The sequence below is a fragment of the Metarhizium acridum genome (genome assembly GCF_019434415.1).
Source record: "Metarhizium acridum strain ARSEF 324 chromosome Unknown scaffold_141, whole genome shotgun sequence".
Classification (NCBI taxonomy): Eukaryota; Fungi; Ascomycota; class Sordariomycetes; order Hypocreales; family Clavicipitaceae; genus Metarhizium; species Metarhizium acridum.
Window position 1 is genome coordinate 1,673,283 of NW_027094020.1, and position 27,955 is coordinate 1,701,237.

The following is a 27,955-nucleotide window of genomic DNA, read 5'->3' on the forward strand; positions in this document are numbered from 1 at the left end:
AAGTGGCAACCGCTCAGGACGCGCCTACCATCTACATAGGAAATGGTTGAGGCGAGGAAGCAAGACATCACTTCCATACTTGAGCCTTGTGATAATAACTGCTTTTTCAACTTCTACCGAACTGGTCTAATTCTTGTTTATATTGACTTGTCAGATATGATCTGGCAAGCAAACTTTCTTCGGTCGCGCGTCGACCACTTCTAGCCTCAAACCGTGTCGGGGTACCTCAAGCCAAGGGACTCTCCAGGAGTTCCATGGACTAGGTTTTGAACCACCAAGAAGTTGTGTGAGCCCATACGCACGATGGCTCGCTATCTTACGCCCGCGAAAATCGGCCTTCTGGCACTTGTGGAGCTGTACACAGAAGAAGCTGTCCCAAGTGATGCTGTACTCCCAGTTCTTTCCTTCATCACATCACACCTTTTGGATCATGACTCTACAGACCCATTGTCATCACAAGAGGCACGGTGGGCGAAAGCCGAGCGCACTGTGGGCTTGGTCATCACCATAAAGGACTTTGAGAAGCTCCTTGGCAGCTATCCCTTTTTGATGGGGTTGCCTGGTCGGAAGCTCTGGGACCAGTTCCTCGGGAAGCTTTGGGGAATCCATTCCCTGGACAGCTTGAATGAGTTTTTTGAAGGAATCAAAGAAATGCTGGTCAGGGCCAAGGGGGAGCGCCGCAAGGATGACGATGGTGACGCGGAACAAGTGGATAAGAGAATCAGATTGTCACGCAACTCGCCATTCGGCGCATTCATTCGCAGATCGCGCTTGGAATATCAAAAACTACGATTTCATGATTGTACGGAACTTTGGAAAGCATTTGTGCGATATCGCCAGCCTACTGCCCACTACTTGAGGAGGAAGAACCCCAACTTTGGCCGTCTCAGTTTCGATAATGTCCTTTTGCTAGGGGAACAAGAGGACTGGGATCCTGCAAGTGTATCTGCCTTGGCAGCAGTTGCATATGGTGACATGCTCACAGGGGATGAGAGTAGCACCATCCCTGTGAGCACCGACGATGTGGAATCGCTGCTCGAGTTCCAGATTGAACAGATGCAAAGTGAGCATATTGACTTTTATACCCTTGTCATGCATGTACATGTACGCTAATCCGGATAGAATATGGAAACAGGATTCCCTTGGAAATACGACACCAGTTTCATGATCTTCTGCACGACAGCTTTCTCGTCCCTAGTCTAACACACTATTTGAGGTATGCGGTGGCTATGCGGTGGACAATTTTGCATTCTCTCTAACTGTGGTGCAGCTTCCTTGACGCGTGGAAGTCTGGGGACTATCCCACAGCATTCGACTTTTTGCATAGATATTTCGACTATACTATGCAATATCGAGACAGACTCTTTTACCAGTATGCCCTTATGAATTTGGCTGTGTTGCAAGCAGAATTCGGGTGCCATCAGGAAGCCATCTCGGCCATGTTAGAGGCTGTTTCTACAGCACGAGAAAATCGGGATATGACGTGTCTCAATTTTGCATTGAATTGGCTTTTTCATTTTGGTCGGGCGCATCCCAACCTGGTTCGTGATTTGGAGTCAAACAGCCTATTGGGTACTGGCAAGGAAAGCCTGGCGTTCCTGAGGGTCAAGGCTAAAGAGTCTGGCATGTGGTCTCTTTGGAGTTCCGTGCTCCTGAGCGAGGCCAAGCTAGGCCTCATCAATGGAGACAGTGTTGCAACGTCTCTAGAGTACATGGTTCGAAGTTCACAAGTCATCGTTGAGAGAAACATGAAGACCATGTTTGGCTCCCAACTGTCATTGTACTCTGCATTATGGAATCGACTGGGCCTGACACAATTGTCCACCCTGACGTCGGAAATTTTCCTAAGATGTCACGCAAGGCACGCAGTATTTGATGATGAACTTAAACATACTTGCCGTATAGCACTGACGTTATCCGATCGTGGTCGATATGACGAGGGTCTCCAATACTTGGAGAAGCTTGACGAGAACTCACTGCGCTCGTGGAAATCCAGCCAATACTGGTACAAGTATAGAGCAATCATAAAGCTAAGAAAAGACTTGCACCATGACAATTTAGATGGTGCTGAAGAGTTGCTCCGCCAGCTCTTGCAGTCAGATTCGGATGATCTTGAGCCTGACATGGCTTTTATTATCGACTCGCTACACATCGACTGCTTAATCCGCCGAGGCGATTTACAAAAAGCTTTTCAGAAGGTGGAGAGCTTGATATGCAAGCTGCGAGACGAGAACAAGGACATTGCTCTACGTGTGAAGCTTCTCCTCATGAAGGTCGCTTTGCTAGACAAATGCGGTCGCCCGCAAAGAGCCTTCTCAACAGCAGTCCGTGCTACAAACATAGCATGGCGTGCACGGCTGATTCCTTGCCTCTGGCAAGCCATCGGTGCCTTGTCCAATATCCTCGTATCTTTGGGCGAATTCGAGGCAGCTGTACAGCTCCTTATTGCAGTTTTACCTCGGGCTTTGGAATGCGAATCATCATCTCTCTCAGCTCAGCTTTACTCATTTCTTGCCGACGCAAGTATGGGCATGGCGGGAAATATGCCCCCAAAGTCGAGCAAGCGAACCGAACATATGACTAGAGCATTATCAGCCGTGCAAAAGGCGTTTGATCACTACTCGACAATCGAGGACATCAAAGGCCAATGCGAAATGATGGCCAAGAAGGCAATGATTATGAAACTGACGGGGGAGGTGGCATTGGCTGCTGACTATGCAGCGGCGTATGTGGAGTTGCGAAAAACAGCAGAGTCATTGAGGCTTGGACGGTGATGAATGAGTCTGTTGCAAATATTGTTCGTACAGGACGGCTATTATACCACTGCATGTAGATAGATACCTTATTCACGCCCCCTAGACAAACCTTATAACCACCTTAGAAACCCATACTAAGCCTCGCCAAGGGTACTCAAGTCAGGGCTCTGATAGCCCAATAACTAGTTTCCTTCCCTCATGGACATCTCTGAATGCTCGCATGACGAACTGTTTCCTATCTGCTAGTCCACGTTTGTCTACCACTGAATCTTCTCTCCCCGCTTATTCTTCAACTCGCTGGCCCCCGACTTCACCACCGTCGCGTCTTCAGCAACCTCATTCGTAGCCCATACCTTTTCTATGCACAGTTCAAACGGGCCCTCGACGCGGTCCGTCAGCCCAATACCCACCGTTCTCACTTTCTGTCGTAATATCTCTGTCTGCGGCTCCACCACAAACCCATGGTTTGTCCTCACAAAATCATTCCACTTGATCATGACAGTCTCCCACTGTCCGGGCCGTTTCGCAAATAAGCGATGCTGATGCAGATCCGTGGGCTCCACAGCCTCCGTCTGCAAATTGACAAAATATGATCTGCCGTCTGACTTGATCCGCAAAGCAAGATAGGCATACGGGTCGATATCCCATACCGAACGACCAAATAGAGTCGGCCGCTGATCAGGAGTACGGAACGCCGCGTATCCGCTGCGCTGGATGTTTGGGCGATTCGCAGGGAGGGAGGTGGATATTTGGCCGTGGAAGCGGGCGTATGACGACGGCGACGAGGAGCCGGTTGGGTTTGAAGGTGAGTCGGTGGTGCCGGTAGATATGAAGTCGAGATGACTTTTTGATGAGCCCCCAATCAAGTTATCAGACATGAGGATGCAGTCTTGTACTGAGGCGGCGCTGTTGAATTCGTATAAACCTCGCGGGCCGAGCGGTCCCTTGACAGCTTCCATCTTCAGGGCTGATCAACGGTCAGCACCAGTCCTGATGCATATAGAGTAGAGAAAAATAGCCGTGGTACACAAACCTATACTAGTGCGCCTCCGCAGCTCATCGACGCTACGGCCTAGCAAGCCCTTCCCCAGAAGCGGAGTCGTAACCTTCATCATGTCGGACGTCCAGAGGATGTTTCGCGGGGCGGTGAATTGCTGAGCGACAGCTGCCCAGTCCGAGCCAATTGGCTCACCGGCTCTCCAAGAACATGGGATGACAGTATAAGAAAAGCTGCGGTTATTGGTGGCGCCGCACGTGTCGTGGCGGCGAAAAGCTGTTGCGATAAAAGGTATGACGTTGAAATTGACATGAACGGAGCTCGTGGGAAGTTGGGAGATGCTAAATCCGTACCAGCTATCCCGGTGTGGATCTGCTATCATCCACCAAGTCCATGCCTCTTTCGCACGCACTTACCCTGTGCTTCGGCAGGGGGGATTAATTTATTCCGCACTCGGAACTTCTCTGCTCCTACTCCGTACAGTTTCCAACATCACCAGTGCCGAGCTCGACCACGCCAGCAGCCGGGCAAACTCCGTCGCAACGCCCCAATCGAAGGCCTGTTGCGAGCTTGCGACACAATAACTTGCTTGAGCAACTCTTCAACATGGCCTCGCTAGCTCCAGCATGGCGAGCTGGCTCTTCACACCCGCTGCGACGTGCCATCGCGGGACCCTTGGCGATTCACAGCACAAGACTCTATGCGTCTATGCCCGGCAGGAACAAGATTATTCGAGAAATGGACCGAGCCTCTCGCCAGAGCTCAAATAAAATGGCCAAGGAGCAGAGCATGTCGAACATGCAAAAGCTTGCGAATGCCGAATACTTTAAAGATGGCGGTGGTCCTCTATTTCCCGGTCCGTTGACACCCACGAACGAGATTTGCCCAACTGTCAAATAACAACCGAAAACTAACATGTAAATGCTTTCCCAGGCACATTCGTCTCCCTCCCGCTATCACAGTACCCCAAATCTCCCTCCGAGCTCCTCCAATACCAAATCGCCCGCATGAAGCACTGGCTCATCTGCGCCACCTCAGTCCTCAACTTCAAGCTCAAGTCGATGCCCAACTGGACGACACGGCCGAAATGGAAAGCCCGCCGGGGCAAGATTGCACCCACAGCCAAAGCCATGTACCGCGAGATGCTGGAGTCCTTTGCCGCCGGCGACAAGGTCACCCTGAACAAGATTTGCCTCGGGGAGTTCGCCAAGAAGCTCAGCGCGGCCATTGACCGCCGCGACCCCAAGGAGCGCGTACGTTTCGAGCTTGTCAAGTACAACAAGGGCCTGTTTTATCCCAAGTTGATGTCTCATCAGATCCACGAGGTGAACCCCTTTGACAAGACCATGGTCACGGAGCAGGCGGTCGTGGCGATTGCGTCGACGCAGCAGGCGGCCAAGATTAGCGCTGTCACGGGCGAGACTGTTCCGGGGAGCTTGAAGCTGCAGGATAAGATTGAATACGTCGTGCTGTCGAGACAAGCGAACCAGAAGACTTTTGAGACTACGCCTTGGCGCATATGGGGGACCACTTCGGTAACGACGTTGGACGCCTACTTGCGGGAGAAGGCTGTTGTAGACAAAGAGCAGGCCAGGCGGGCGGGGTGGACCGATTCGGCTCCCAAGTAAATTCAAAAGGATTGGGACGAGAAATTCTTGGGAAAGCGCATGGGATGGCATTCTGCGGGGAGGTGGTGGTTGAAAATGTAAATTAAACGTGGACTTTATCACGATCTTTTTGTACCTGTACCATAACATCTTGCATTGGGAGCGAAAATGGACAAGTTACGGGTTAGACACGTTATATGTTTCTCCCATCAGGCATTTATATTATTGGTATCCTACGATACCATACTCAAACATATAGTCTAGTCTCTTCATCATGTTAAACCATGTCATGCTAGCACATGAGTGTGCTGTACACGCCAATCAAATGCTCCTTTATGTCCTTGACCACGACGACGATGACGGCGAGCGTTACGCTCGACAAATGAACCACGTCCCTCCCACGCCAAGTCTTTGCAAATAGCTAAGCTCTAAAAAAACTTGCCAGCCTTGGACGAGGCAATTACAACTTCGTCCGGCATTTCGGAGTCGTAGACCGTACGGGTCATAAGGGGTCGATCAAGTGCATCAAAGCGCTCACGGCGGAGCCTGGCCTTGATATACTGGAATGACAAACGAAGGGCGAGAGCCCCAAAGCCCCAAACAATACCTCCAACAGGGGCTGCGACAAATGCACCAAATGTGCTCCAATCATTGGCATACAGACCATTCTGAATGAGCAGTAATTGGGCGCCTTGTTCGGCATCCTTGTAGTAAACAGCGCCAAATATGAAGACGGTCAAAATACCACCCAAACCACCGACGACGACTTCAAAGCCGCGCCACCAGTAGAGGCGGTCGCTGAGACCAAGGCACAAGACGGGAATGGTAGCCGCGGAGAGCAGATCGCTAATGAGGTAGATCTGCAGGATGGATGATGCGCGGAGAGCAACCACCACGACAGGGATGATGATGAGCACAACCATGCCGCGGATGTACCAGATATTCAGGCGGTTGCGGAATAAGTCGTTGGAGGCGGAAGAAACCATGGCTGACTGCAGACTATCAAAGGCAGCGGTGCTGAGGGAGACAACCATGACGAGAATAATGCCAACAACCCAGCTAGGTAGCTGTTGAAGAAGCAGGAAAAAGGCAAGTGAGCCCTCCTGCTCTGGTTCACCTGGCCATGCGCCAGACCAAGCCGCAATCAAGCCAGTACAGCCGACAAGAGTGAGGATGCACAGGATAACCACCATGGCAACTGATACGCCAACCCAAAGATCCTTGTCAGATTTGGAAGAAAATGTTCGCAGCCAAAAATTGGACAGAAAGAAGTCGTTGGTGAGAACAGCAACGGGCAAGATATACAGAAGCTGCCAACCAAGGAGGCTTGGTTCTAAAAGGTGCGACGAGTCTATGAGCTCACGTTTGATTTCTGTCTTGGCACCAACGGTGATGGTGGCAATGATGATGAGGCCGACAACCATACCGCCTTGGATGACATCTGTGAGGAAAGAAATCTTGAAACCACCCAAAGCTATGACATTATTAGCACTCAATGCTATTCAATAATAGGACCAGGGGATGCAGGCTGTCTAACAGGTATAAATGGTAGTGATGACGCATTCAACGATAATCACGGGTAGGCTATCAATCCCCGTTAATGTACTCACGACCTGACCAAGAGCAGACAACTCTGCTACCATGTACAAGAACAATGTCACCAGGGTCATGAAGCTGAGGTAGAACATGGCAACTGTCCCGTAGCGTTGCCGTGTCCACTCCGTCAAGACGAAACCTTCGGGACACTTGCGGCGGATAATAGGTCCGAGGGCTCCAAAAATGAGCATAGGCAACGCCGATGCCAGGGCGTAAATGATGACTCCCTGAACACCAGTTATGGTTGCGAGCTCGGGATAGGAGAAGAGGATACCGGCTCCGAGGGCTGCACATGTCAGTACGACACAAACGAAGGTTTGACTAGACACAAAATAAGAAGGGGGTTTGAGCGGCAACACATTTCCCACGCAAGCATTAACTTGATCGAGTAATTACGGTGCAATCTCAGCTTCAGATCCACAGAGTGCAAGATCTCCCCTGGAACATTGTCTTCCAGGAGTTGGATCCCACATCTTGCTTCAAATCAGCGCCCGTAGTGAGCCGCATCCTCTCCCCTCTTGCGACAAAGAGTGTTGATGCTTTTTCTCCTCACACTGCTTCGAAAGTGATTTCCATGCAGGGGAGGCGAGACTGATGCCAGGGACGGCGACCAGTAGATTTGCACTAGATCATCAGAAGCAGGAGAAGAAGCTCTCATAACCTCGTCGTCAAGAGAGGAGAAGAATAAGATCAGGGAATAAACCTACTCATCTAAGTTGACACTGCTGCTGTTTCGTATAGTCGCGTATACGCGACCAAGGCCTTTGCCAAAGGATTCGCATGGGTGCTGTTATTGCATCCGCTGGCCCGAAAGGCTACCGCCCCGGAAACATGATGATGTAGCTGAACCGTGACGGCTCTACTCACCGGAGGCGATAAAGTTGAGAGCAAGAGGGAAGGCTGGAGTGAGAATGAGTTAGCTGAGCTCGCGGTGTTCTATTCCACCCATTTCTTGAAGTTATTTCGAGGTGTTGGACGCATGTCCCCCGCATTGCTCACCACTTTGCGTTCCATTGCTGCTCAGGAAATCCTGTTTGGACTGATTTCTCATCGTCCAAGCGATTCCTGTTCCCAGGACCCTGTGCGACAGAGGTTAGCGCTGGCCAGCCATGTGTGGTGATATGAGACAACGGTCGTTACGTACAGAAAGGCTCCATAAGTCAAGTAGATGATGGCATTTGACGCCGGAAACGATGGTTGACCCATGATGTTTGTTTTTTGACGGCGCTTCTCGAACCCGGTGAATGGATTACTGGGAGGAGGGAGAGGAGTGCAAGAAGGAAAATAACTAGAATCTGCGATTCTCTAGCCCTGTAAGCACGTTGCTCACGCGATATGATTGGAGTGTTTAAAAACCCCAAGAAAATTCTTCAGCGGATTGCAATGTCTCCGACTTGGAAGAAAAAAAAATCGCATCTCTTGGCTCATCCGATAGTGGTTGGTGGCACCAGCGCCTAAAACGGTTTAGAATTGGCGTTCTGCGGTGGGGGTTTCGCTTCTGATGGTGGATCAGCTGGGCCTGGAGCATAGCTGGTGGAATTAACTATTGGATCCATGATGGGGTACTTGGTGCATGCATGATGGATGATGTGTCAATGCCAATATCTGAAGGCAGCTGTGCTGTGCATTGTGATGTGTGTGATTAGTGTTGATGGATGCAAATGTCGACTTATTGATTACCAATAACAACGATGATGATGCTGCCTGAGGCCAAAGCAGCACAGTTGCACATTGATGCCTGCATGTGGTGCCTTACAGCGCTTGAAGTGCAGTCTGGTGCTTGTATTTATCGTCCGTTGGCGCTCTCAATTGCTCCCAGAGAGAACAGGTTTGAAATAAACAGGGATCGCATCCCCCCCAGTGACAGTTTTTTTTTTTCACCCTGGCGGCCCCATTCGCCGAGTCTCGCACTCTTCCGTAGCAGCTCCCCCTCGAACCCCCATTCGAGCTGTGAGCTGTTAAACTTTCACCAAGTTATGCCGGCCCTTTGGTGTTGTGAACAAAACTCTACACTACAGGTCACAAATTTCCTGGCCCTATCAGCCAACCTAATTTCTAGATTACAGGATTCCAATTCCTTGCGCCGTTCGCAGAATGGACTATCCTATCTCTAGTCACGATTTCCTGAAATACTCAAACAAGTGTCTCCTAACCGCTCTTACTTCCGGTAAACTGGTCGCGATTCTTGCCCCCGGATTTCCAGACGTCCGTCCATGTAAATAGATTAACTTCCAAATCACAGCGAAAAGGAAAAAAAGCCTTGATTTGCATAATTCCAGAAAAGAGCACGGCCGAGCATTCCCAACCACCGGGTAGCTCATCGGAAAGGAAGTTCCTCTTTGTGCCTTCTGTCAAGGGAACTCGTGTAAAAAGAAAAAGAACAGAAAACTAGGAAACGTCTCAACGGTTGAATAGTCTTTGCAATAAAGCATCTTAGCATGTTGTCTGTGTCCACGCCACGCTTGCTGTTGCTGGTCTGCGTCGATTTTGGGCCATGGTGATGAATGACTTCTACTGAGAAGAGTTTTGCTCATTGGATACTCGGCCATGTCCCTTGTGGTGATCCGAACCTCGAAATTGTCCCGTAGGAGTCGGAGGAGGAGCCATCATAGGAGGCGTTGCCATCATCATGTTATTATAAAACATGGTCGGATGAGCAGGGTATTGAGGAGTCATATATGATGGCACTATACCTTCATTCCCTGACTGATGAGGAGTGAATGGTCCCGCCATGTACTGATAGCCTTGCGGAAACGGCTGATAGAATGGCGTCCAACCAAAAGAGGGCGGCATCATAACACCTGGCGAGATCGGGTGTTGGTGGGCTGCAGCAGTGTTGACAGCTGCTTGAGCGCCGGAATCATTGTCCGGCATGAGCGGACCTGCCACGTGCTGATCCCCGTTTGCCGCAGTGATCTTGGGGGTGGCCGGGCAATTTCCGGAGCGATTTCCGTTAGGCAGTTCAAACTCAACGGACTTCTTAGTAGGGGATTCAGAAGCTCCGACTTTATATTGGGGTCCGCTGAGCTGAACATTTTGAGCTGTATCATCAACCTTTGCCGGAGCTTGCTCAAGGTTGAGAGAGGACATGGCTTTGCCAACAGACGTGTCACTATTGAAGATGGTCTGGCGCGGGCGTCTCTGCCCATAAGAAAATGACTTGTTGTAGGCTGTGGAGCGATGCTGAGATTCAGTGAATCTCATTGGCGATGTATTATCATCAATATTTGCAGTCTGAGCCAGCGTAAATGAACTGGGAGTCCGGCGTCTCGGAAGAGTCGACCAGCAGCTCTTGTGCCCAGCTTCACGTCGTGGAGTCTCAAACGTTCGAGAATGCTTACGCTCCACTCGAATGGATTTGCCATCAATTTCTGTACTGTTCTAAAGTCAAAAGATTAGCATCGGCAGGTAGTACTGGTGCATGATGTGATATTAGTCACCATAGTTGTGATCAGATCATCAGCACCGTCTGGCCTTGCAAACTCGATAAATGCAAAGCAATTTGTTTGTCCTAGGATGGGTGTCAGACTACTTAACACTATCGGGAGGATATTAAGCGGCGACACATACCGGGTTTGCCTGGAATCTCCCTCTTGTATATCTGAATCCCTAGAACCTCTCCACTGGAGCTGGCGAGAGCGCGAAGAGCGTCCTCAGTCATGTCGGAGGGGAGGTTCCCAACATATGCGGATCGACGGTCCTGGTCGTATCTTTGCATGAGTGCATCGCCGCCGTCCCACTTGGACGCAGAAGGCACGATCTCATTGTGTCGTTTTGGATTGTTGGCTATGACTAAATAGGTTTGATTCTGGGCAAAGTACTGCCACAGGAGTTAGAAAAGGGATGAAATATGCAGACACAGATAAATAAAAGGTACTTACTCTGACTGGTTCACGCCTAGAATCATACATTTTGTATGTGACGAGGACAGGCGGTGGAACACCAAGAGATCGTTGGATTCCCTCGTCTGCAAACTCAGCCTTTGCGACTTCTCCGAGCTGGCTGAGGAGCGTTGTAGCCTCAGCAATTGTAGTTGGCATGCCACTTTTCTTTGAGACAAGGAAAGAGGCTAAAGAAGTCAGCCGATGATCCTGGAAGATGGGAAAAATTCACGTACACTGGGCCCGAGCCATCTCAGTGCGGCAAGCCCGACCAAGAATTTTTATTCCCTTGCCAAACTTTTCTGCCCTCTGAGCATCGTGATCATTCTGAAATTCTCCTGTTTTAGCAGTTTCCTCGAAATTCTGGGCAACTGTGATTAGTTTTGCCTTACAGTGAATTGACAAAATGCGAAGGGCATGTGATAATTATCTCTCTTGATTTTCACCCAGACCTCTCCAAATTGGCTAAAGGCCTTGGTAACTTCGAACTCGAGAACCTTGTCCTCGTAAGGTTGGGAGAGACTAACAAATTACTGTTAGGCATAATGAAATGAAGAACATGGCGCAGAGCTTACTTTGCAACGAACATGCAGGCAGTGCCTGGGTAGATGACCTGAGCATCTACCTTTGCCGGAGGGCCTTCGAACACTTGAAGTTGTGTTTCGTTGTTAGCCACAGATGCCTTGGCCGGGGTTTCAGACGATACTTCGGTGAAAATATCATCTTCGACACTAGAGCCTACTAGGAAAGCCGAAGAACTGTACGATATCATTAACAATTTTCAAACGAAGAGAAGCGACTGGTGGTACTGACTTGGTAGACTTTGGCGTCCCGTCATCGGAGGCCGTTTTGCGACGGTGATTCCTGCATTATGTTAGTAGTCATGGCAGACTTGAAGGAGAGAAAAGACGGCATATTACTGGATGGTCGGTGTTGGCGAAGCTCTAGCACTGGCGTAGCGTGGTCCGAGAGCTAGATGGATGTTAGCTGTTGAATACGTAGCAAATCTGTAATGACTCTAATACAATAGGGCGCTAACTGTGCCAGCCCTAACAGAATCTGTGGCCATCGCCAGTTCCTAAAGATAGAAAAGCTGTCCAACTTCCATAGAAAGCTAAGTATACACTTGAAGAAAACAGGACGTGTTCAAAAAGTCAAAGTACGACGATCAGATATTCCCCGACGATACTGCCTAAGTGGCGAAACGATCCTAAAAAATGTCTGCCAGGGAGGCGATGGAGCTTGGATGTGAATGAAAAAAAAAAGGTTGGGTAAGAAAGGAAGGGTAAGGGCGAGGAAATGTAGATGGAAGGCGAAAAAAAAAGCAATCAAAGAGTACTCACACACGCCGCCGCCACGCAACGGACTTGGGGATGTAAGATGGTCATCCGAAGATGATTTCCTCACGGATCTGAAACCATGATCAAGATTTCCCGTTTTGGCCATGGATCCGTGGTGAGCCATGATGACTTGCGCGTATTGTTTCTCCTCGTGCTGATGCTGCTGTTAGCCAACTCGATGGTGGGGAGGAAATGGCTTACCAGAGCGAAATGATGGAAATAAAATTTCGAGGGGAAATTTTAGAAAAATAAGTAGAAAGATGATACAGTAGAAGACTTTGTAAGGAGAATCTCTCTTCCCGAGCTCTGAAAATCGAAGTTCTGAAATCGAGGTGGTGGTCCGCTAGAACGCGATACTCACTTGTGGCAGAGAACACCAAAGCCGAAGGGGAAGAAGTCAAATAAGATAATGATAGTACAATATGTGCTTGTGATAGAAGGTATTGGTATCGCCCTTACTGACGAGAACTGTATCTCTGGTCTCAGCAGATGTGATGAGGTGTTGCGTACCTGTTAAAAAAAAAGCGTTGGAACATGAGGAGAGGAAGAGATAAAAGGAGGAGAAGCGGGCTGGGAATAAAAAGAAGGAAGGAGCGACGATAGGAAGCTAAGCACCTGCCAAGCCTTACATTTATTTGATGAGCACTCTTGACAGTTGGACCAAACCAGACTGACACTCTTGTAGCCCTGACCGTCGGCATCCTACGGGTGTAAGTGGTCTGGTACTTACGGTCATGGGACCTTCTTTGTTTCCTGTCTTGATGAATATGTATGTCCCTTGTATTGTGAGTTTTCTCGCGAGAGAGGTCCACGCGATGTGCTTGATGTCGCCCTATGTTGTGTTCCTACCGTCACCTGGCTTCATCTGCTGGCATCTTTTCTGCGAAATCGAGCGTATCCCGTCGACTTGACGCATATTTTAGTAAAATGAAATGCAAGGGGGGCGGTGAGTTGCACTGCCAGGGACTTGATGGGATTCGGAAGCGATTGCACAGATTTCGTATCGTCGAAGACTGATGTAGCCAGAGGACGACCACTTCCTGCACAAGAGGATACCGAGTGAGTAAGAGTGTAAATTTAAAAAGCCCATGGGGTAGAACAGTGCCTTTTAAATTGCATTCATGAATCATCGTCGGGCTATTTCCATTTGCCTGCGCTGGAGGCACTCTGTGTTTTCCCGCCCACTCCAGTTGGACGCACCAAGCTGCCGCCGCTGCCCTAGTTCGGCTCTTCAAACGCTTGCAAAACAGTCAAGATTCACTTTGGTTTGCGAATATGCAAGAAAAGTTCTTCAGATGGCATTAAAGTCATTGTGTTTCTGATAACTGTCATCATCGTCCTTTCGACCAACCTTGGTCTGGCACGAATGTTTTCGGTGTTGTGGGACAATGTCACAATAGGTAAGTCTGCCGTCGCGCTCACAAGCACTGACAGCTTGGCATGTGATAATTGAAATTGACATTGATTACTCTCCCTCCTCCCTTACCCTTAACAGGCTCTATGAGGCCCTTTATTCCTTCTTTCCCGTCGAACGAGACAACGACCCGATGCAAACGTAACTGTGGACGACGATTCTCGGCCGAATGCCATCTATGGATGCTATGGTAGACGCAAAAGGACGAGACCGAATCTCGTGGATCTCGAATATTGCTGTCTGATTAGCTATCATTAAGCACCGAGGGCTGAGAAACTGGCCGAGCGTCTGCTTGGCTACGGCTTTGCCAGTGATTTAATTGCTTCCAAGGTTTTGCCCGAAGAAAAAACTTGATCAAAAGTGCCAATTAAAAGCTCTTACATGTCAAAGAGTCTTTTGAAGTAGTTGGTTCAAGAATCTTATTCTTATAATGCCACACGTGCTCTGGTGAATGATGACCCAGTACGGCATAGCGACATCATCATCTTAATGCCATTTTGACACCACGAGCACGCGATATCAACATGCGAAACATTACATTCAATTATGGGAGGCAGAAATCACAGGGAGTAAGAGGCAAGGCATAACAATCTTTGGTATGCGCTCGGATACGCGGCTTGGTCGATAACTGCTGCTTGTCCAAGCCACTGCCATACTGGTCACGGCACTTTCTGCGACAAACAATTCCAGCACCTACTCCGTACGTATATTTCCATCCCAGAACGAATGTAATGCGACCTACTATGCTCTGTACACAAGAATGGTCTCTCAATGGCCTCGCCACGGGGTATATTACATCATAGCCTAAAATAGTCCAAAAATTGAGTGACTCTTTGCTGGAAAGCGTCCGGTTCCTCTGCAGGCGGATTAAGTCCAGATTTTTCAAAGACGGCCAACTGGGAGTTTGGCATCAAATTGTGCATTTCCTCGCTAAACTGTACGGGCGCAACAAGATCATGTCGCCCGACCACGATCAACGTCGGCGCAGAAATGTCACCAAGCCTCGGACGTACGTCAAACCGCGGCATATTGTAGCTCATGGCGAAGTTGTGCGTCTCATAATGCAATCTCAACTGGCTTGGGTCGGACACTATCGGCGCCGGCTCGCTGCCCGTCTTCTCTGATTCGAAAATGGGGAGGATTTCGCTGAAACTAGCCTGGAGGTCGTCGTTGTTTCTTAAACAGCCTGCCCAGGTTCTGTATTGGCGATCTGCATCGGCTTTGATTCGGGGGGATGTAAGTGATGACTTGAGACAGTACATGGTGCTTTTGAAGCCGAAAGTCGACGTGTCTCGGAGAATGAGAGCTGATATATGAGAGGGGTATTTGATGGCATACTCCAGGGCAACATATCCGCCATATGAGCCTCCGGCGAGGATGATGGGTTCTGAGCCTGCCCAGATTCTGGTCATAGTTAGAAAACGACTCTCGAGAGACGGCCGGCGTTTAATTTATTGATGACTATTATCAACCCCAGCCGAGGAACAGGAGGAGACGGCACATACCTCAGTTCGTCTATATCTGCAGCCCAACGGTCGTGGGTGTAAGGGCCCTTGGGATCGCTGCGTCCGCTGCCTCGCGCATCGTATACCAGGACTCGAAACCGCGACGACAGAAATTGAAATGAGGCCTCTGTTTCTCGATGGTCAGACACACCAGGTCTGCCGTGTAGACCAACCACTAGCTGTTTGGACCTGTCATTGTCGCCCAGTATTTTGACGTATAAGCGAGCTCCATCACTGAGGTGGACGAGGGAGCCTTCGGTGTCCATAGTCATGATGGCGATTACGTCGCACACCGAGGGGTTCTTGGGCTGCGACGCAACCGAACGAACACGGCACAATCGGAGGTGGTCGATATTTCGTGGCAAGACAAAACGAAGATAAAACGAGAACATAAGGAGAAAGGAAAAAAAAAACCAAAAACAGGAAGCAGCACAACAAATTGTTATGTAAATGGGGAGCGGGGACTTTGGCTGTGTTGACCGTCAACTCGCTCCAGCTGCCTCGCGCTCTCTCTCTCCATCACCCCTCTCCATCCTCTCCAGCTCGTCTTGATCCTCTTAAGCTGCTCGCTCCATGGCTGTCTCCAAGAGGTCGAGGGCCACTTAGGTCCAATGGAGACGTTTGGACCCTGCAGTTCTGTCTGGCGGTGGCTCGTGCCCCCATTCGTACAGGTCGACGGTGGACTGTTAACGGTCGTCGGTTAACGGGAATTGGGTTCGAGACTGCCTTTTTCCAACACGCCACTTTCCTCATCACAGCCTCGACTCGGTCGTTTGCCGAACTGGTCAATCCCGGTTAGAAAATGACGCACAGCGATGGTGTAATTTGGTGGCCAAACCGGATATCCTGATCTTCTTCTATTTCTCATACAGGCACCATTTTACTCGCGACGATCTAAACTATGGCATGCCAAGACGTCGCGTGGGTCGACTACTGCGTCAACCGACCGGACGACAGATCGATTGGTGGCACCATTTTCAATATCGACACATGTCCGCCAACACATCTCACATCGTTCCACATGTATCCTCGCACTCTCAGCATACACAGATCTATATAGGGTGTAGGGCTGAATTCTTCTGTCCGTCGTATCCGCTTTAGAAAATGGGTCGTGGGGCCCCTTACTAGCATCCATTTCCATGTCTAGGGGGGCGTCACACAATAAAATACCCCAAAAAAATGGGCGTGGCCACGTTACGTTTGTTTTGTGTGTTTTCGCCCTATGTACTGTGCGGCAGGGGGGAGAAATACGAGACCCGTCGACCTTCCCACTCAGCCACTGGGAAATTACATCAAACATTACGCGCTCAAGAGGACTACAAGCCGGGGAGCCATCCTCGCCCTCTCAATATCAATGGAAACAAGTAACAGGTTCCGCTGCCCGACAGTCCTTACAGCCCCTTTGCCACTGATGATATGGAATCATTATCATTTCGAAAGTGTAGTACTGACTCTGGGCCGCTCTTCGTATGAGATGTGTCGCTGCCGTGACCTGGTGATGGACGAGAAACGGGATCGTGAAGATCTAAAATCGTCGACATCAGCGCAAATTCCTGGGGCATAGCATGCAGCCTGCACCATCTCACCTTCGATCTCAACCTCGTTCTTGGCGTGCCTATATCAATCAAATCAGCACGTTAACCTTGCTTAGAGAGGAGTTGCAAGTTACCCTTTGTGGTTCCTCCTGAGCTCGCGCATCAACGGCTGCATCGAGCTGAACAACGACGTAGCCTGTTCGATTTTGCGAAGAAGTCTGTCGCGTGTAGTATTCACGATGCCAGCAATGGCTTCGTGCACATCGTTCAATTTCTCGTGTGTCCGGCGACGTGAACTCTCCACTTCCTCCTGGACCTCATCAAGCCGACCTTGCAAGTGGTCTCTCGTGTCAACAATGAGCTTATTGGTATGGCTGTTGGCGTTGTCGATCTTTTTACAAACAGTCAAGTTGACATCCTCGGATACCTTGTTGAGCCTTGTTACAAAGGCATCGTGGTTCACATCGAGACCGTGGCCAGTTTCAAGAAACCCATGTTTAGTTCGACTGTTGACGTCGACGACAGCCCTTGACAATCCCTCAAGTCTGCCAGACGTGGCCATGTGCGAGTCTTGTACAGCCTTGAATATTCCACTGCGATGGTCGTCGAGAGTGGTGCATACACGGTCGTGGGCCTGGTCAATGTCCAGCCCCAGAGCCTGTATGTCGACTCTGGTAGTCATGATGTCGAGCGCTAAGGAGTCAAGCCGCGCACTGACGTCTTTCATGAAGGTCCCATAAACATCCAGGAGGCTCTTGTCGAACACCGAAGTTGAAGAGCATATTTTCTCAAGGCCTTCACTGATCTCGACGCGCAAAACACTAATGTCTCGCCGTATAGCTATAATTGCAGCTGCTACTTCTGTCATTTCTTGGCTTCCCTGCAATCGTTGGTCAGCACCAAGGACATGCTTCCACATGTGATATACCTACCCAGTCAAGTGGGTGTGGAAAATCGTGGCAAAGGCTACTCCAACTTACGACGGCGGCCATGGGTGAAGCCATATCCCCCGACTTGGTCAAAACACGCGTGTGACAAGTGACACGGTGGTGGACCGGATTCAACCGAAAAGTAACATTCAATGTAACCGATTCGTTCAAGAGAATGAGTCTGTACAAGATTACTCCGCGACTGAGCAATGCCGGATAACGAGTCGCTTGCATGACAACCCCACAAGGTCTCGGGAACAGTAAGGTGTCAGATAGACAAACTTCCTTGCGTGTCACAGTTGTGCTGTGGTCCGTCTGTGGTGTAACATATTACTTTTCTTTCCATGCTCAAAACGGACTGTGCTAACGAAAATGACTTCTTTATAGCTTAGGTCTTGATTTACATGGCCCTGAACCCTGCTTCTAGCTACCAAAATTGAGGCAAGCCTACGCGTCCATGCCCGGACATGATCCTGCCAAACTGTGGGACTTTGTGCTCTCGGAGAAGCCGAGCGGCAGATGTGCAGATGCCGAGACGATTCCCCTGTATCAATGATGACAGTCGAAGTTGTTTGTCGCGAATTCCACTCAGCTCATGATGTTCTCAGCCTCAGCAGGGCAAATGCGTCGATGGCGGCCTGTTTGCTGCCATGCGGTAGAAGATTCGTTTCCCCACAGGGGCGAAAAGCCTCAGAGAAGTCAGGAAAGATGATTCATGATTTCTGAAGAAGAAAAAACACCTCTAACTCACAGGTCCAGTTCGCTTCAGCAGGTGTTTGATACGATTCTCCAAAGGGCCAGCTGAGCACGCCCCTTGCTGGCAAAGGCACATCCCCCGGCGGATCTAATACTGAGGGCTTTCAATGGAGACAATCAAAAAGGACGTGGCATTGTTCTACAAATCTAGACACCGATGCCGTCGTACTGAAAAGCAAAATGCGCTTGCACCGAGTATGAAACAGCCGCCACAAGTTCAAAGCATACTCTCACAGCTTCCCAGTCACTACTGTTGCGGACAAGACTTATACCTAGTTCTGGATTAGCATGACAAGAGAACAAGACGTATGCAGCGTATAAAATGCGTGGGTGATACGGTAGTAGCATCTCCACTGTCCTCCTGAAACGGCATGAAAACTCCAGCCACCGAAGACACCGTGAACATCATCGCACATAGCCTGACGCCGTACGATGGCTGGCATGGCAAAGATTCGACAGTATTGTCTGTCATGTATCAAGGAGCTACTCATCACGCATAGCCACCTCAGCGCGCACCGATCATCTATGGCTCTAACCATGGTTCCAGCAGGATTGAGAAGACCGGGATATGGAGACGAGTTCTAACCCTAAAGAAACGCAGTGGGATGCTGTAGATTCGAGAGATAAGGGGGATGTCGAACAAGGTGTCAATGACGCACCCCAATAGCACGGAATGCGACGCGGCTTGCATAAAAGGCGCTGGCATGCAATTACCTGGTTTGCTTTCCATAGGGGGCCAGGAATCTAGGTTCTGTTCCATGTTAGTGGCGTAGCCGATAATCTCGGCGCACCACATTGATATCTAGATTGATTGCTTCGCCGGCAAAGCTGATTGGTGAGAATCGAAGGGTGATTTGATTGCCAACAGTGGGCATCCGATTTGAACATGGGCAAACCGCGTTGCCGTAGATGGTGGCTTGCAGGAATGGCGCAGTCGAGAAAACAGGACTCAAATGCACGGCGATTTTGGTATGTTTGCTGCAAAAGGCTGTTGACACGATCCGAGACAAGAATCAAGTCAGGGCTGCACATTGACGCAAGCTGGTGGTATTTGATGTATCCTCTTGCGCTGGTATTTGCCGTAGAAAGGATGATAGGGACAAGCTACCACGCCGTCCCTCTGGGGATGAGATGACGTTGGATTTCCCGAGAGCTTGGATCAGCCCGTCGCCCAAGCCGTGGATGATCCACACGGGGCTTCATTTCTCCACAGTCATCCAGTTGGGATCGCCATCAGCTATCATCTCGTGGGCGTTGCCAACCAAGCTCGACTCCCCCAAGTCCCCTTACCCACCACCTTCCGACCAGATGGCAGGACGTACGGAGTGGGATCAAGCATGCCAGGCATGTGTTCATGTTGAAGCAGGGCAGCACCAGCACCACCCCAACACCCTGGCCAGCATGCCTTCCAGTCCGGTGTCATCTCTCATCTAAGACCGGGCATAGCACAACACTGGCCTGTCCCCTCCCACTCGAAACTCGCGTGCTCGCCGCCAGCTTCTTTTGTGCAGCCGGTCAAGCTATATCTGCATTCTCCGCTCTCCGCCGTGCCTCCATCCCGCACCGTCGAGCCTCCTCCACCTCCAAGTTCCAACAGTCGAGCAGCAAGGTCCGGCTTCAGCGCAGCACCAACCACAATCCAGTTCCTGCCGACCGATTCAATCAAAAACTCGACTGCTTCCCCCCATGGCCTGAGAGTGCAATGGCGATGGCCCGTCCTCACCACAGGGCGGCGTCCACCGCATCCTCATCGCCCACCGACCACCCGCCGCCCAACATCGCATCTTCAACATCTATGCATGTCCCCATAGCTGCGGCCGGAGCTTCACATCGCAACTCCTCCAATTCCAACCACAAACGAAGCCACACTCACACCCATAGCCTCAACCGCCACTCCGACCCGTCCTCCTCGTCGTCTTCGTCCCCTCCACCCGTCCACCCGTCTCTCCTCCAACCTCGAGTCGCCGTCGTCCTCAACGTCCCTCCTCCCTGGCACCCGTGGCTCTTTGCCCTCCGCCTCTGCTCTATTCTCCCCGCGCTCTGGTGGGGTCTACCATGCGCCCTGCAGCTTCTCCTACGCCTTCTTCCTGGCCCCGATCGAATTCTCGTCGTGCGCCCGAATCGAGCGTGCACAACCGGGCCCTGCAACGGCGGTGACGATGCCGTCCCCTTCGCCCTGACAGAAGGCGCCCTGGCAACAATATGGGTTCGTTACCCGGCCCCCGCCCCCGGCCCAAGCCGGCAGTACTCTCAGTTCGCTAATACCAGCTCTCTTATACATGTAGTGCTTTGCCTGCGGTTATCTCTCCTTCTTCTTTACCGACTGCCTCATGTCACGATGGTCCGTCAGATGCCAACGCGCGACAAATTGACAAGTCGACTCTGCAGTCCAACTAACTCTCCAACAGGCTCATCCACTACACTCCCCAAGCGACCATCGTCCGTCTGCTCACAATCAACGCCGTCAATGCGTATCTGACCATGACCGTGCTCTCGTGTGCCGGTGGCTTTCAAGACCCCCGGCTCATGCTCCCGGGCTGGATAGGCATAGCAACCGTATGTCACTTCTGGATATATACCGACGCACCCAGGATGGATTGTTACTGACTCGCCTTGTTTGACGATAGACGCTGACAGTATGCTACCATATCACACACCAAAAGATCAACATACGAAAGGAGACGTCAACATCCATCAATGTCTTTTCGATAGCAAGTTACATTAGCATGGTGACTCTGCTGGTACACATGCATTCGTTTCAACCCGATTATCCTGCCATGCCGTTGATTGGACATGTCAAAGAGTTATGGAATGACGGATATGGTATGCTGGTGCAAATCAAGGGGTCCATCGAACGAGCAGAGCTCTAAGTTGACCCCGAGAGAGGACCAAGGGGGGAAAGGAGGGGAGCAAAGAAGCAAGATGGGGGAACGGATTCGTGTCTGAGAAATCTATTGTTGCATGGCATTTGCTTGGCGGGCGTTGAATCTCAAAAAAATACCCCATTGTCTAGTGTCTAGGGCTCAATTGCTTCTTTTGTTTGACCAGCGTCGGAGCGTCGAATAATTAATCGGTTACACACAGCATAATGGTCGCATCACAGCGTTTTGGAGCACGCATCATATGAAGCAGTACCCCAACGCTTTTCATACCATCAGTTCCTCTCGCACTTTGACATAAGTCACTTTACTTGTGCTCAGTAGCTTTTCTTTTTTTGCAATTTCATCTTTAATTTCACTACTCTGCCCAAGGCTACGGCCCAGCTTGCCTGATAAACAAATTAACGAGCGACTGACAAGCCATGCATAAACTTGGCCCGTAGCCGAACTCATCCCTGGGTTGAGCAAGGCAGGTCGCTGTGCTTTCCGTTTCGCTGCGGCCAATACTCGCCATTGCCGAGGGTCCTCACTCAACAACCACAAAAAGCAAAAAAATCTCACGCATCAGTGGATGATGGTGGCCGTCGTCCTCGAGTTCGATTGGAGCCGAGTTGAGCCCCTGGCTATCGATACATCTGGAAAGAGGCGCAATACGCGGGGGATCATTCTCGTCCCAAACCGTCCTCTACGTCAGCGCATGTCTCTCGATGAGCACGCAGCTGACAGGGCAACGGCGCATTGCGGGCTTAGAAACCGTGGACTTTGATGGTCTTGGCGTCTAGCTCAAGGCCCTCCTTCTTGTCGACGAGGAATTCCTGAACATCTTTGCGCTGGTCACCCTGGAGCTGGATCACCTCCCCCATTTCCGTATCGTTGACGATAGTGCCATTGCAGGCTGAAGAGTGCTGTTAGTAACCATGTCTGTACCCGGTGTCGCTACTAATGGGTGTGTTTGGGGACAGCCCTCGACGTACCAAATTTCTTCTTGATGACCTTGAGAATCTTCTTCTGGTCAAACTTCTTCGGGAGACCCTGCACAGTGGTCAAAGTCTTACGTCCATTACGCTCTATACATTTGTCAGTAACTGTGCGTTCAAGCTGCACCCGCTGCTGCCTCTCTCTGTCACGCCAGATGGAGATAGGAAGGTTGTGACATATATTGCCGCTCCGTGTGATCATGCGGGTATGACAGCAAGTCGGGTAAGGCAAGCGTGGAAGACATACGCTGAATACGTATATGTATGTAATTCTGTGACTGCTTGGTCTCGCCTGTATCTTCGTCGGCTTCGGCGAAGGGGTCTAAAAATTGCGTGAAATTAGCATCATTTTTCGAAGTTGGGAGCCAGAGCGTCGTGGCGGGTGAAGTGGCGGGGCCGAGAGCTGACAGAGGAGCGAGACAGGTTGACGCGATTAAAAAGCGGGTTTGTGGGCGAGAGGGAAAAACATGGCCGAAGGACAAAAAAAAACAAAAGATGGTGATGACGAGAGCATGGGGCGATGATGACGAGGCTAGAGGGTAACTTACCAAAGGTCTTAAGATTTTCGATGGACATAAACTCGGACGTTGAGGGGTGACTGTGGGAAATGGGTTTTGTTGACGAAGTCGGAGTGTTTCAGCGAAAGGCTGTAGATAGAGGTGCCTCGCTGTGTGAAGATTGTTTTAACGAGTTGTAGGTTCGTGAAGGCGAAGTTGAAGCAGCAGGCGATGGGGGAAGAATGGAATCCGAGAAGGAGGATTGTGCTTCTGGCGAAGGAAAAGGTTTAAATGTGCGTGGCGAGAGGCAAAGGGCTGACAAGAGCGTTTGCGACAAGAGGCCGGATTGGTGGTGATGGGAAGAGGGGCGGGAAATGGGAGAAGACTTGTCTGGAGCCTTTTGATAGCGTGGGAGACGAGGGGCACGGGGCTTGGGCAGCGGGCGGCGGAATGTGTGGGCAAGAAGGTGGTGGGCAGACGGCGGCAGGTGGCAGACTACAGAGACGGGCGCAGCTTGCAACTGGCGGACAACGGGCGGCGAGTAGCGGCCAAGTGCCCCACCGACGGGTCGGGTGGGCGAATGAGGCGCAGTTGCTGCCTTAGATTTGAGGTGAGGAGCCACAGAAGGTCACAGAAGGGCCTAGCATCCGGCTATCAGGCGAGTCGACCAGTTGACGACTATGCTCTTGAGAGCTGCAGCGTATGTCTCGGTGTGCCAGCCTTCAAGTCTCGCGCTCAAGCGTGGTGAGCCAATCGCGACAGGGTTCATTAGGCCCATTAGGCCCAGTGACCTGTAAAATGCCTGGATTCTTTCAAACTGATGACAGCCCACCAGCTCCTGCAATTTGCAGGGGCGAGACCGGCCTCTGGCTGGCCGCAAAATAGATGGGACCGTGATATCAAAATGGTGTTGCCTTGATCGTGTTCTTTCTAGACACGTGCGGGCGAGTTGCGAGGCTCAATTATTTGCTTGGCGGTCTGGTTGCTGCAGGCCATCGACATCTGTGTTCAGGTGCGGCGTCACCGCGCCATCTGTGCCACCGAGCCAAGGGAATGCCGGCGGGTACCTATGAACTTTCTTCGCACCTGGCTGATAGGTAGAAAAAAGCTTCTCCCAGCCTTGCAGCATAAATGCTTGGTCTGGAGCACCAGACAGATGTGTTCTCACTCACGTGAGCAGGCGCTAGCTTCCACGGCGCGCTCTAGTGCCGCCACAAGAACTTTGGGAGGCATACATGAGCAGCAGGTGCAACCAATTGCATCAATCGATCCCAACATTAAATTTGTATTCCGTACGTGCACTCGCATATGGATCGGCTCTCTTTTTGGTCGAATAACTATTTTCTCCTTGTCTCCAATCGGTGTCAAACGACCTTGAAGCGGCATCCCGAACAATGAATGGCAGGAGCAGCCCCAGGAGCACACCGACTGGGGGGCAGCGGGATGAGCTGTCATTCTGCCATCTGAATCTGTCAGCTCAATCTTTGATGTCGGGGCTCCAAATCTAAATTCATCAAGACACAATTCTGCAGACAACAGCCATTCAACCTGCGTCGAGGCCTCTCTCGTTCGCAGGTTTGTCTTTTTGTGGTTGTGTATTGCTGCCCCTCCATTGCCCCTCCATTGCGTTCTCTCAGCCCCGCTGGCTACTCGCTGTCCCGCCGCCGGCGGCAACCGCCATTGGCCTTGCGGATTTTTCAACCAAGTTGTGTTGGCATCTCTAACTTGCCTCACGCTTCTCGCCTGTGACCGCCTTGGTGCTTGCCGCTGAACTAGGCGTGTAACAGTACGCATCGTGCATTGGGCCAAAGAATTGCGAGCGTTGGGTCAATGGTGTCGCCGTGTCGCATCATCTGTTTGTTTGGTACACCTGGCACCAAGTTGTTACAACAACCACCGCCGTCTTCCTGCGACATGTCACAAAGCAAACGAACTTGATATGCAAGATTCTTACTAGACTTTGCCGTCGACGACCGGCCAGTTCATTATGCCATTTGAACCCGAGGAGGTGCCCTCAACAGCATTGCCGTATTTCGAAGATTCAACCACCGAGACCGACGTTTGGGTGCCGTACTACAGCCATGGCTGTACTTTTGGGCCAGAGCTGTTTTCTAGCATCATGATGAATATGGTTCACAACCCCAACATCAATTCTACTTGGCTATTTCGCGCAGATATCTTGTACGATGATGGCAACATGGACGAGGTCACTACTTCCAACCGTGTGCCCGACACGGTCCAACCCGTCATTCGAAGTATCCCTCATATACCTCTGAAGCGCTCTTTAGTACGACGATTGATCCCCCGGAGCGAAAGAAGGGACAGCCCCCTCAATCAAACCTGTACATTCCATGTCATGAATGAGTCATAAACACTCGTCACGTCTTTGGTCATATATATTCCTCATGTGGTGGCTATGGAGCATCTTCCCTTCTATCACCCAAAGGTCCGAGGAATTGCACACCTTCATCAGTGGAACACCAATTCGTGTTCTGGAACAATATCCGTTCATTTTCTTGGGGGTTCGCCAAGTGACCTTTTGGATGCCAAACTGGGTCGAATTGCCTTTCATCTTCTTGAGGTTCTTCACAGACATGGCGAAGGAGCTGTGCAAGGTTACGTCAAAAGGGTCCATCATGATCTCGTTATACCCCAGGCAAGATTTCAAAATCGATATGCTCAACTAAAGAGCAAATATTCACGCCGACTGGTCGACACCTGGGCTGAGAGTACCGACCCTGGCAAACACGTATTTGAAGATATTGGCATTGCTGCTTTCTTAATTGAGCTATGGGCAGACATGTACGAGGGAAAAGAATTCCCTGGTTTCGTTGACATAGGGTGTGGAAACGGCCTACTCGTATATCTCCTTACACAAGAGGGTTATAACGGTTGGGGTTTCGATGCGCGGCCCCGCAAATCATGGGCCAACTACACAACTCCAACGACCATGTCACCATCCGGGAAATCTCTTGAGGAAAAGCTTCTATTGCCCGGCATAATACCACCCCACAGAGACGGAAACAACCCCTCTCAACCACCACACCCCGCTAATATCCACGATGGAGCCTTCAAATCGGGTACATTCATCGTCTCAAATCACGCCGACGAACTGACACCTTGGACGCCTATCCTCGGCACAATCTCCAACTGTCCCTACATCATGATCCCCTGCTGTAGCCACAGCCTGACTGGGGAGAAATACCGACCGCCCCCACCAAGGGACAAGTCGAAGCCAAAGTCAACATATGCCTCACTGGTTGACTGGGTATCCCAGATTGCAGAAGATTGTGGTTGGCAACCAGAAACTGAAATGCTACGCATCCCGAGCACAAGGAATACGGGAATCCTAGGTCGTCACCGAACCAAGGCAGCTGCTGACATAGATATACACGCCATATTACACAAGTACGGCGGTGTGGAGGGATACTATGAAAATGTAGTGAAACTGGTCAAGGCGGGGCCACGATCACACTGAGATTTTACCACCTAGTCTAGGTCAGGAACTGGCAAGTGATCTACCAGCTTCATATTCAAGCCCAACTCTCGAAGCGCTCGGATGGCATTGCGATCTCGTAGCTCATCGGCTTCCTTTTGTGTGACAAGCACAAAATCGTGCTTCAAGAGAAGTGTGCCCTCCTCCACGCCATATTCAGCTGCCGTGGCTGCATCAACTTTCTCCAGGTCAACAATGAGGCTCCTCTTCACACCAAACACGGCGTCGCTCGTCTCATACGGATCGCCACGCATGTACAATGCCCTTGAATAAGTCACATTAGCAAAGAGCCGTCGGCCGTCCTGGCAGTTGCAGGTCGAAATACTTACGTGGTCAAATGATCCCAGCCCTCCTTCTCAAACATAAAGTGCATATGCGCCGGCCGCCAACAATGCCGTTTCAGCAGCTTCAGCAACCGCCCAACCGGCCCGTCATCGGGTATGGCATAACTCACGGGCCTGACTGCCTTGAGCCAAAATTTGCCCTTGGCGTCGCTCCGAATGATGCACCTCTCTGTGGGACCCTCCCGGTGGTCGCGTTGCACATCATAGTGACCCGATGAATCAGTCTCCCAAATGTCCACTTTGACATTGGATACAGGATTCCCGGCTGTATCGCTAACGGTACAAAGCACAAGGAGGGGCTCGCCATTTGGATCAGATGACATGGAGCTGCCAGAGTCGATGGTTGGCGCGTCGTGGGTGTGGAAAGGTCCGAGGTTAGATCCCTCTGTTGAAGCAGGCGGTTTAGGATGGTTGATAGAGTCAACCAGCAACGACAAGCCAAGTACGTCGGACAGGAGGATGAATTCCTACCATAGTCAGCACAGCCCATCCTTTTCACGACATGACAAAGAATTAAAGAAGAGAGAAAAGGAAAACAAAAAAAATTCACAAATGCCATCTATTTTGAAACCGAGCCAGGTGAAAAGTGTGAGACTTACATGCCTCACATCGCTACTAATCTGCCCGCACCTCACCAGAAAATCCAACGCCGCCATCCACTCCGTCGTGCTCAACCTCGTCTCCCTGGCAAAGTCGTGCAGGTGCGTAGTCAGCCTCAACATGAGGTAGTCAATACGCGCGTTCCCGCTCTGCGTATTGATTCGCACCGCATTAGGCGTAATGTTTTCTGTAGTGAGGTCCAACAGGGGCCCTGGCTGCGTAGGTTGTGACATGTTGTACGGAGTACGATGTTATCATTGAAAGTCGTGCGGGTCGCACGACTCCAGGAACCCGTCTTATATATCCGGCCAAGGCGGATGGTGGCATGATTGTCCTGTTGTAGATTCTCCTTTCGGCGACACTTCCCGTCTCTCTCCCTAGCCTGTCACATTGGTGATGTGATGCAACTATACCCCGCCATTCTCGTGTCATTTTGGCGCAGTAGGTTGCAGTCTATACTAGAGATGGTTCATTCGCAATCTTCCTTCGATTCGGAGACTCGTCGTCGGCGCCAATCATCCAAATGGGGAGCCCAATGACGCCTGGCTGACTGGTGCACTCAAAAAGATCTCTGGGGTCGAAACAAAATATATCATTATGCTGTCAACGCCAAAACCATGCACCCTATGCGGAAGATCGACCTCCTATACTAATCTACCGAGTTCAGAATTCCACCAATCTGGCAAATGCAGCAGTTTCTCTGTAGTATTTGATATCCATGCTCGTCCATCCTCAGAACACACAAAATAGCGACTATTCCTCATGCAGACTTGAACAACACATCATCCATCATTTCCCGTTGGTATGTTCTCAAAACAAGAAAAACAAAATCTGGTATCCGACAAC

At 50.6% G+C, this 27,955-nt stretch overlaps 12 protein-coding genes across 13 annotated transcripts; 5 read left to right on the forward strand and 7 right to left on the reverse strand.

Moving 5' to 3' along the window:
- The first annotated feature begins 86 nt into the window (after window positions 1-86).
- On the forward strand, window positions 87-4,091 carry apc5_1 (APC5 protein). The gene is made up of 3 exons (XM_007813496.2): window positions 87-1,063; window positions 1,123-1,216; window positions 1,271-4,091. The coding sequence occupies exons 1-3, from the start codon at window positions 304-306 to the stop codon at window positions 2,772-2,774; spliced, it is 2,358 nt and encodes a 785-aa protein (XP_007811687.2). The 5' UTR covers window positions 87-303; the 3' UTR covers window positions 2,775-4,091.
- On the reverse strand, window positions 1,624-4,091 carry J3458_009154 (uncharacterized protein). The gene is made up of 2 exons (XM_007813495.2): window positions 3,790-4,091; window positions 1,624-3,723 (listed from the first exon to the last, which is right to left on the reverse strand). The coding sequence occupies exons 1-2, from the start codon at window positions 3,869-3,871 to the stop codon at window positions 3,014-3,016; spliced, it is 792 nt and encodes a 263-aa protein (XP_007811686.1). The 5' UTR covers window positions 3,872-4,091; the 3' UTR covers window positions 1,624-3,013.
- Window positions 4,092-4,258: 167 nt separating this feature from the next.
- Window positions 4,259-8,379, reverse strand: J3458_009156 (uncharacterized protein). Of its 2 annotated transcripts, XM_066119605.1 has the most exons (5): window positions 8,101-8,353; window positions 7,956-8,035; window positions 7,664-7,856; window positions 6,898-7,242; window positions 4,259-6,834 (listed from the first exon to the last, which is right to left on the reverse strand). In XM_066119605.1, the coding sequence occupies exons 3-5, from the start codon at window positions 7,665-7,667 to the stop codon at window positions 5,789-5,791; spliced, it is 1,395 nt and encodes a 464-aa protein (XP_065975401.1). In that variant the 5' UTR covers window positions 7,668-7,856; window positions 7,956-8,035; window positions 8,101-8,353; the 3' UTR covers window positions 4,259-5,788. The 2 variants fall into 2 exon arrangements, with proteins under 2 accessions (XP_065975401.1, XP_065975402.1); XM_066119606.1 differs by having other exon boundaries at window positions 4,259-7,856; window positions 8,101-8,379.
- J3458_009155 (uncharacterized protein) lies at window positions 4,360-5,381 on the forward strand (the record flags this gene model as incomplete). The annotated part of the gene is made up of 2 exons (XM_007813494.2): window positions 4,360-4,609; window positions 4,687-5,381. 2 exons carry the CDS (start codon window positions 4,360-4,362, stop codon window positions 5,379-5,381), a joined length of 945 nt encoding a protein of 314 aa, XP_007811685.2.
- A 1,088-nt stretch (window positions 8,380-9,467) lies between the features above and the next one.
- J3458_009157 (uncharacterized protein) lies at window positions 9,468-12,301 on the reverse strand (the record flags this gene model as incomplete). Its single annotated transcript, XM_066119607.1, has 10 exons — window positions 9,468-10,337; window positions 10,397-10,467; window positions 10,527-10,776; window positions 10,838-11,025; window positions 11,074-11,200; window positions 11,284-11,359; window positions 11,413-11,595; window positions 11,651-11,701; window positions 11,758-11,809; window positions 12,181-12,301. The coding sequence occupies 10 exons, from the start codon at window positions 12,299-12,301 to the stop codon at window positions 9,468-9,470; spliced, it is 1,989 nt and encodes a 662-aa protein (XP_065975403.1).
- Window positions 12,302-14,388: 2,087 nt separating this feature from the next.
- On the reverse strand, window positions 14,389-15,488 carry J3458_009158 (uncharacterized protein; the record flags this gene model as incomplete). Its single annotated transcript, XM_007813491.2, has 2 exons — window positions 14,389-14,995; window positions 15,097-15,488. The coding sequence occupies 2 exons, from the start codon at window positions 15,486-15,488 to the stop codon at window positions 14,389-14,391; spliced, it is 999 nt and encodes a 332-aa protein (XP_007811682.2).
- A 1,273-nt stretch (window positions 15,489-16,761) lies between these two features.
- On the reverse strand, window positions 16,762-17,499 carry J3458_009159 (uncharacterized protein; the record flags this gene model as incomplete). Its single annotated transcript, XM_007813490.2, has 1 exon — window positions 16,762-17,499. One exon carries the CDS (start codon window positions 17,497-17,499, stop codon window positions 16,762-16,764), a length of 738 nt encoding a protein of 245 aa, XP_007811681.2.
- Window positions 17,500-20,018: 2,519 nt separating this feature from the next.
- J3458_009160 (uncharacterized protein) lies at window positions 20,019-20,923 on the forward strand (the record flags this gene model as incomplete). The annotated part of the gene is made up of 3 exons (XM_007813489.2): window positions 20,019-20,522; window positions 20,602-20,657; window positions 20,725-20,923. The coding sequence occupies 3 exons, from the start codon at window positions 20,019-20,021 to the stop codon at window positions 20,921-20,923; spliced, it is 759 nt and encodes a 252-aa protein (XP_007811680.2).
- Window positions 20,924-21,941: 1,018 nt separating this feature from the next.
- On the reverse strand, window positions 21,942-22,748 carry SUI1_1 (Eukaryotic translation initiation factor eIF-1; the record flags this gene model as incomplete). The annotated part of the gene is made up of 4 exons (XM_007813488.1): window positions 21,942-22,090; window positions 22,170-22,262; window positions 22,420-22,494; window positions 22,721-22,748. The coding sequence occupies 4 exons, from the start codon at window positions 22,746-22,748 to the stop codon at window positions 21,942-21,944; spliced, it is 345 nt and encodes a 114-aa protein (XP_007811679.1).
- Window positions 22,749-24,656: 1,908 nt separating this feature from the next.
- Window positions 24,657-25,040, forward strand: TRM44_1 (tRNA(Ser) Um(44) 2'-O-methyltransferase; the record flags this gene model as incomplete). Its single annotated transcript, XM_066119608.1, has 1 exon — window positions 24,657-25,040. One exon carries the CDS (start codon window positions 24,657-24,659, stop codon window positions 25,038-25,040), a length of 384 nt encoding a protein of 127 aa, XP_065975404.1.
- Window positions 25,041-25,469: 429 nt separating this feature from the next.
- On the forward strand, window positions 25,470-26,147 carry TRM44_2 (tRNA(Ser) Um(44) 2'-O-methyltransferase; the record flags this gene model as incomplete). Its single annotated transcript, XM_007813487.2, has 1 exon — window positions 25,470-26,147. The coding sequence occupies one exon, from the start codon at window positions 25,470-25,472 to the stop codon at window positions 26,145-26,147; it is 678 nt and encodes a 225-aa protein (XP_007811678.2).
- An 11-nt stretch (window positions 26,148-26,158) lies between these two features.
- On the reverse strand, window positions 26,159-27,342 carry J3458_009164 (uncharacterized protein; the record flags this gene model as incomplete). The annotated part of the gene is made up of 3 exons (XM_066119609.1): window positions 26,159-26,429; window positions 26,495-26,976; window positions 27,109-27,342. 3 exons carry the CDS (start codon window positions 27,340-27,342, stop codon window positions 26,159-26,161), a joined length of 987 nt encoding a protein of 328 aa, XP_065975405.1.
- Window positions 27,343-27,955: the final 613 nt, after the last annotated feature.

Excerpts from the sequence above, each read along its gene's own strand:
- apc5_1 (XM_007813496.2), top strand. The coding sequence starts at position 304 with ATGGCTCGCTATCTTACGCCCGCGAAAATCGGCCTTCTGGCACTTGTG. Across the intron at positions 1,064-1,122 it reads CCAGATTGAACAGATGCAAA|AATATGGAAACAGGATTCCC; the intron begins GTGAGCATATTG and ends TAATCCGGATAG. Across the intron at positions 1,217-1,270 it reads AGTCTAACACACTATTTGAG|CTTCCTTGACGCGTGGAAGT; the intron begins GTATGCGGTGGC and ends ACTGTGGTGCAG.
- J3458_009154 (XM_007813495.2), bottom strand. The coding sequence starts at position 3,871 with ATGATGAAGGTTACGACTCCGCTTCTGGGGAAGGGCTTGCTAGGCCGT. Across the intron at positions 3,724-3,789 it reads GCGGAGGCGCACTAGTATAG|CCCTGAAGATGGAAGCTGTC; the intron begins GTTTGTGTACCA and ends ACCGTTGATCAG.
- J3458_009156 (XM_066119605.1), bottom strand. Across the intron at positions 6,835-6,897 it reads CATCACTACCATTTATACCT|CTTTGGGTGGTTTCAAGATT; the intron begins GTTAGACAGCCT and ends ATAATGTCATAG.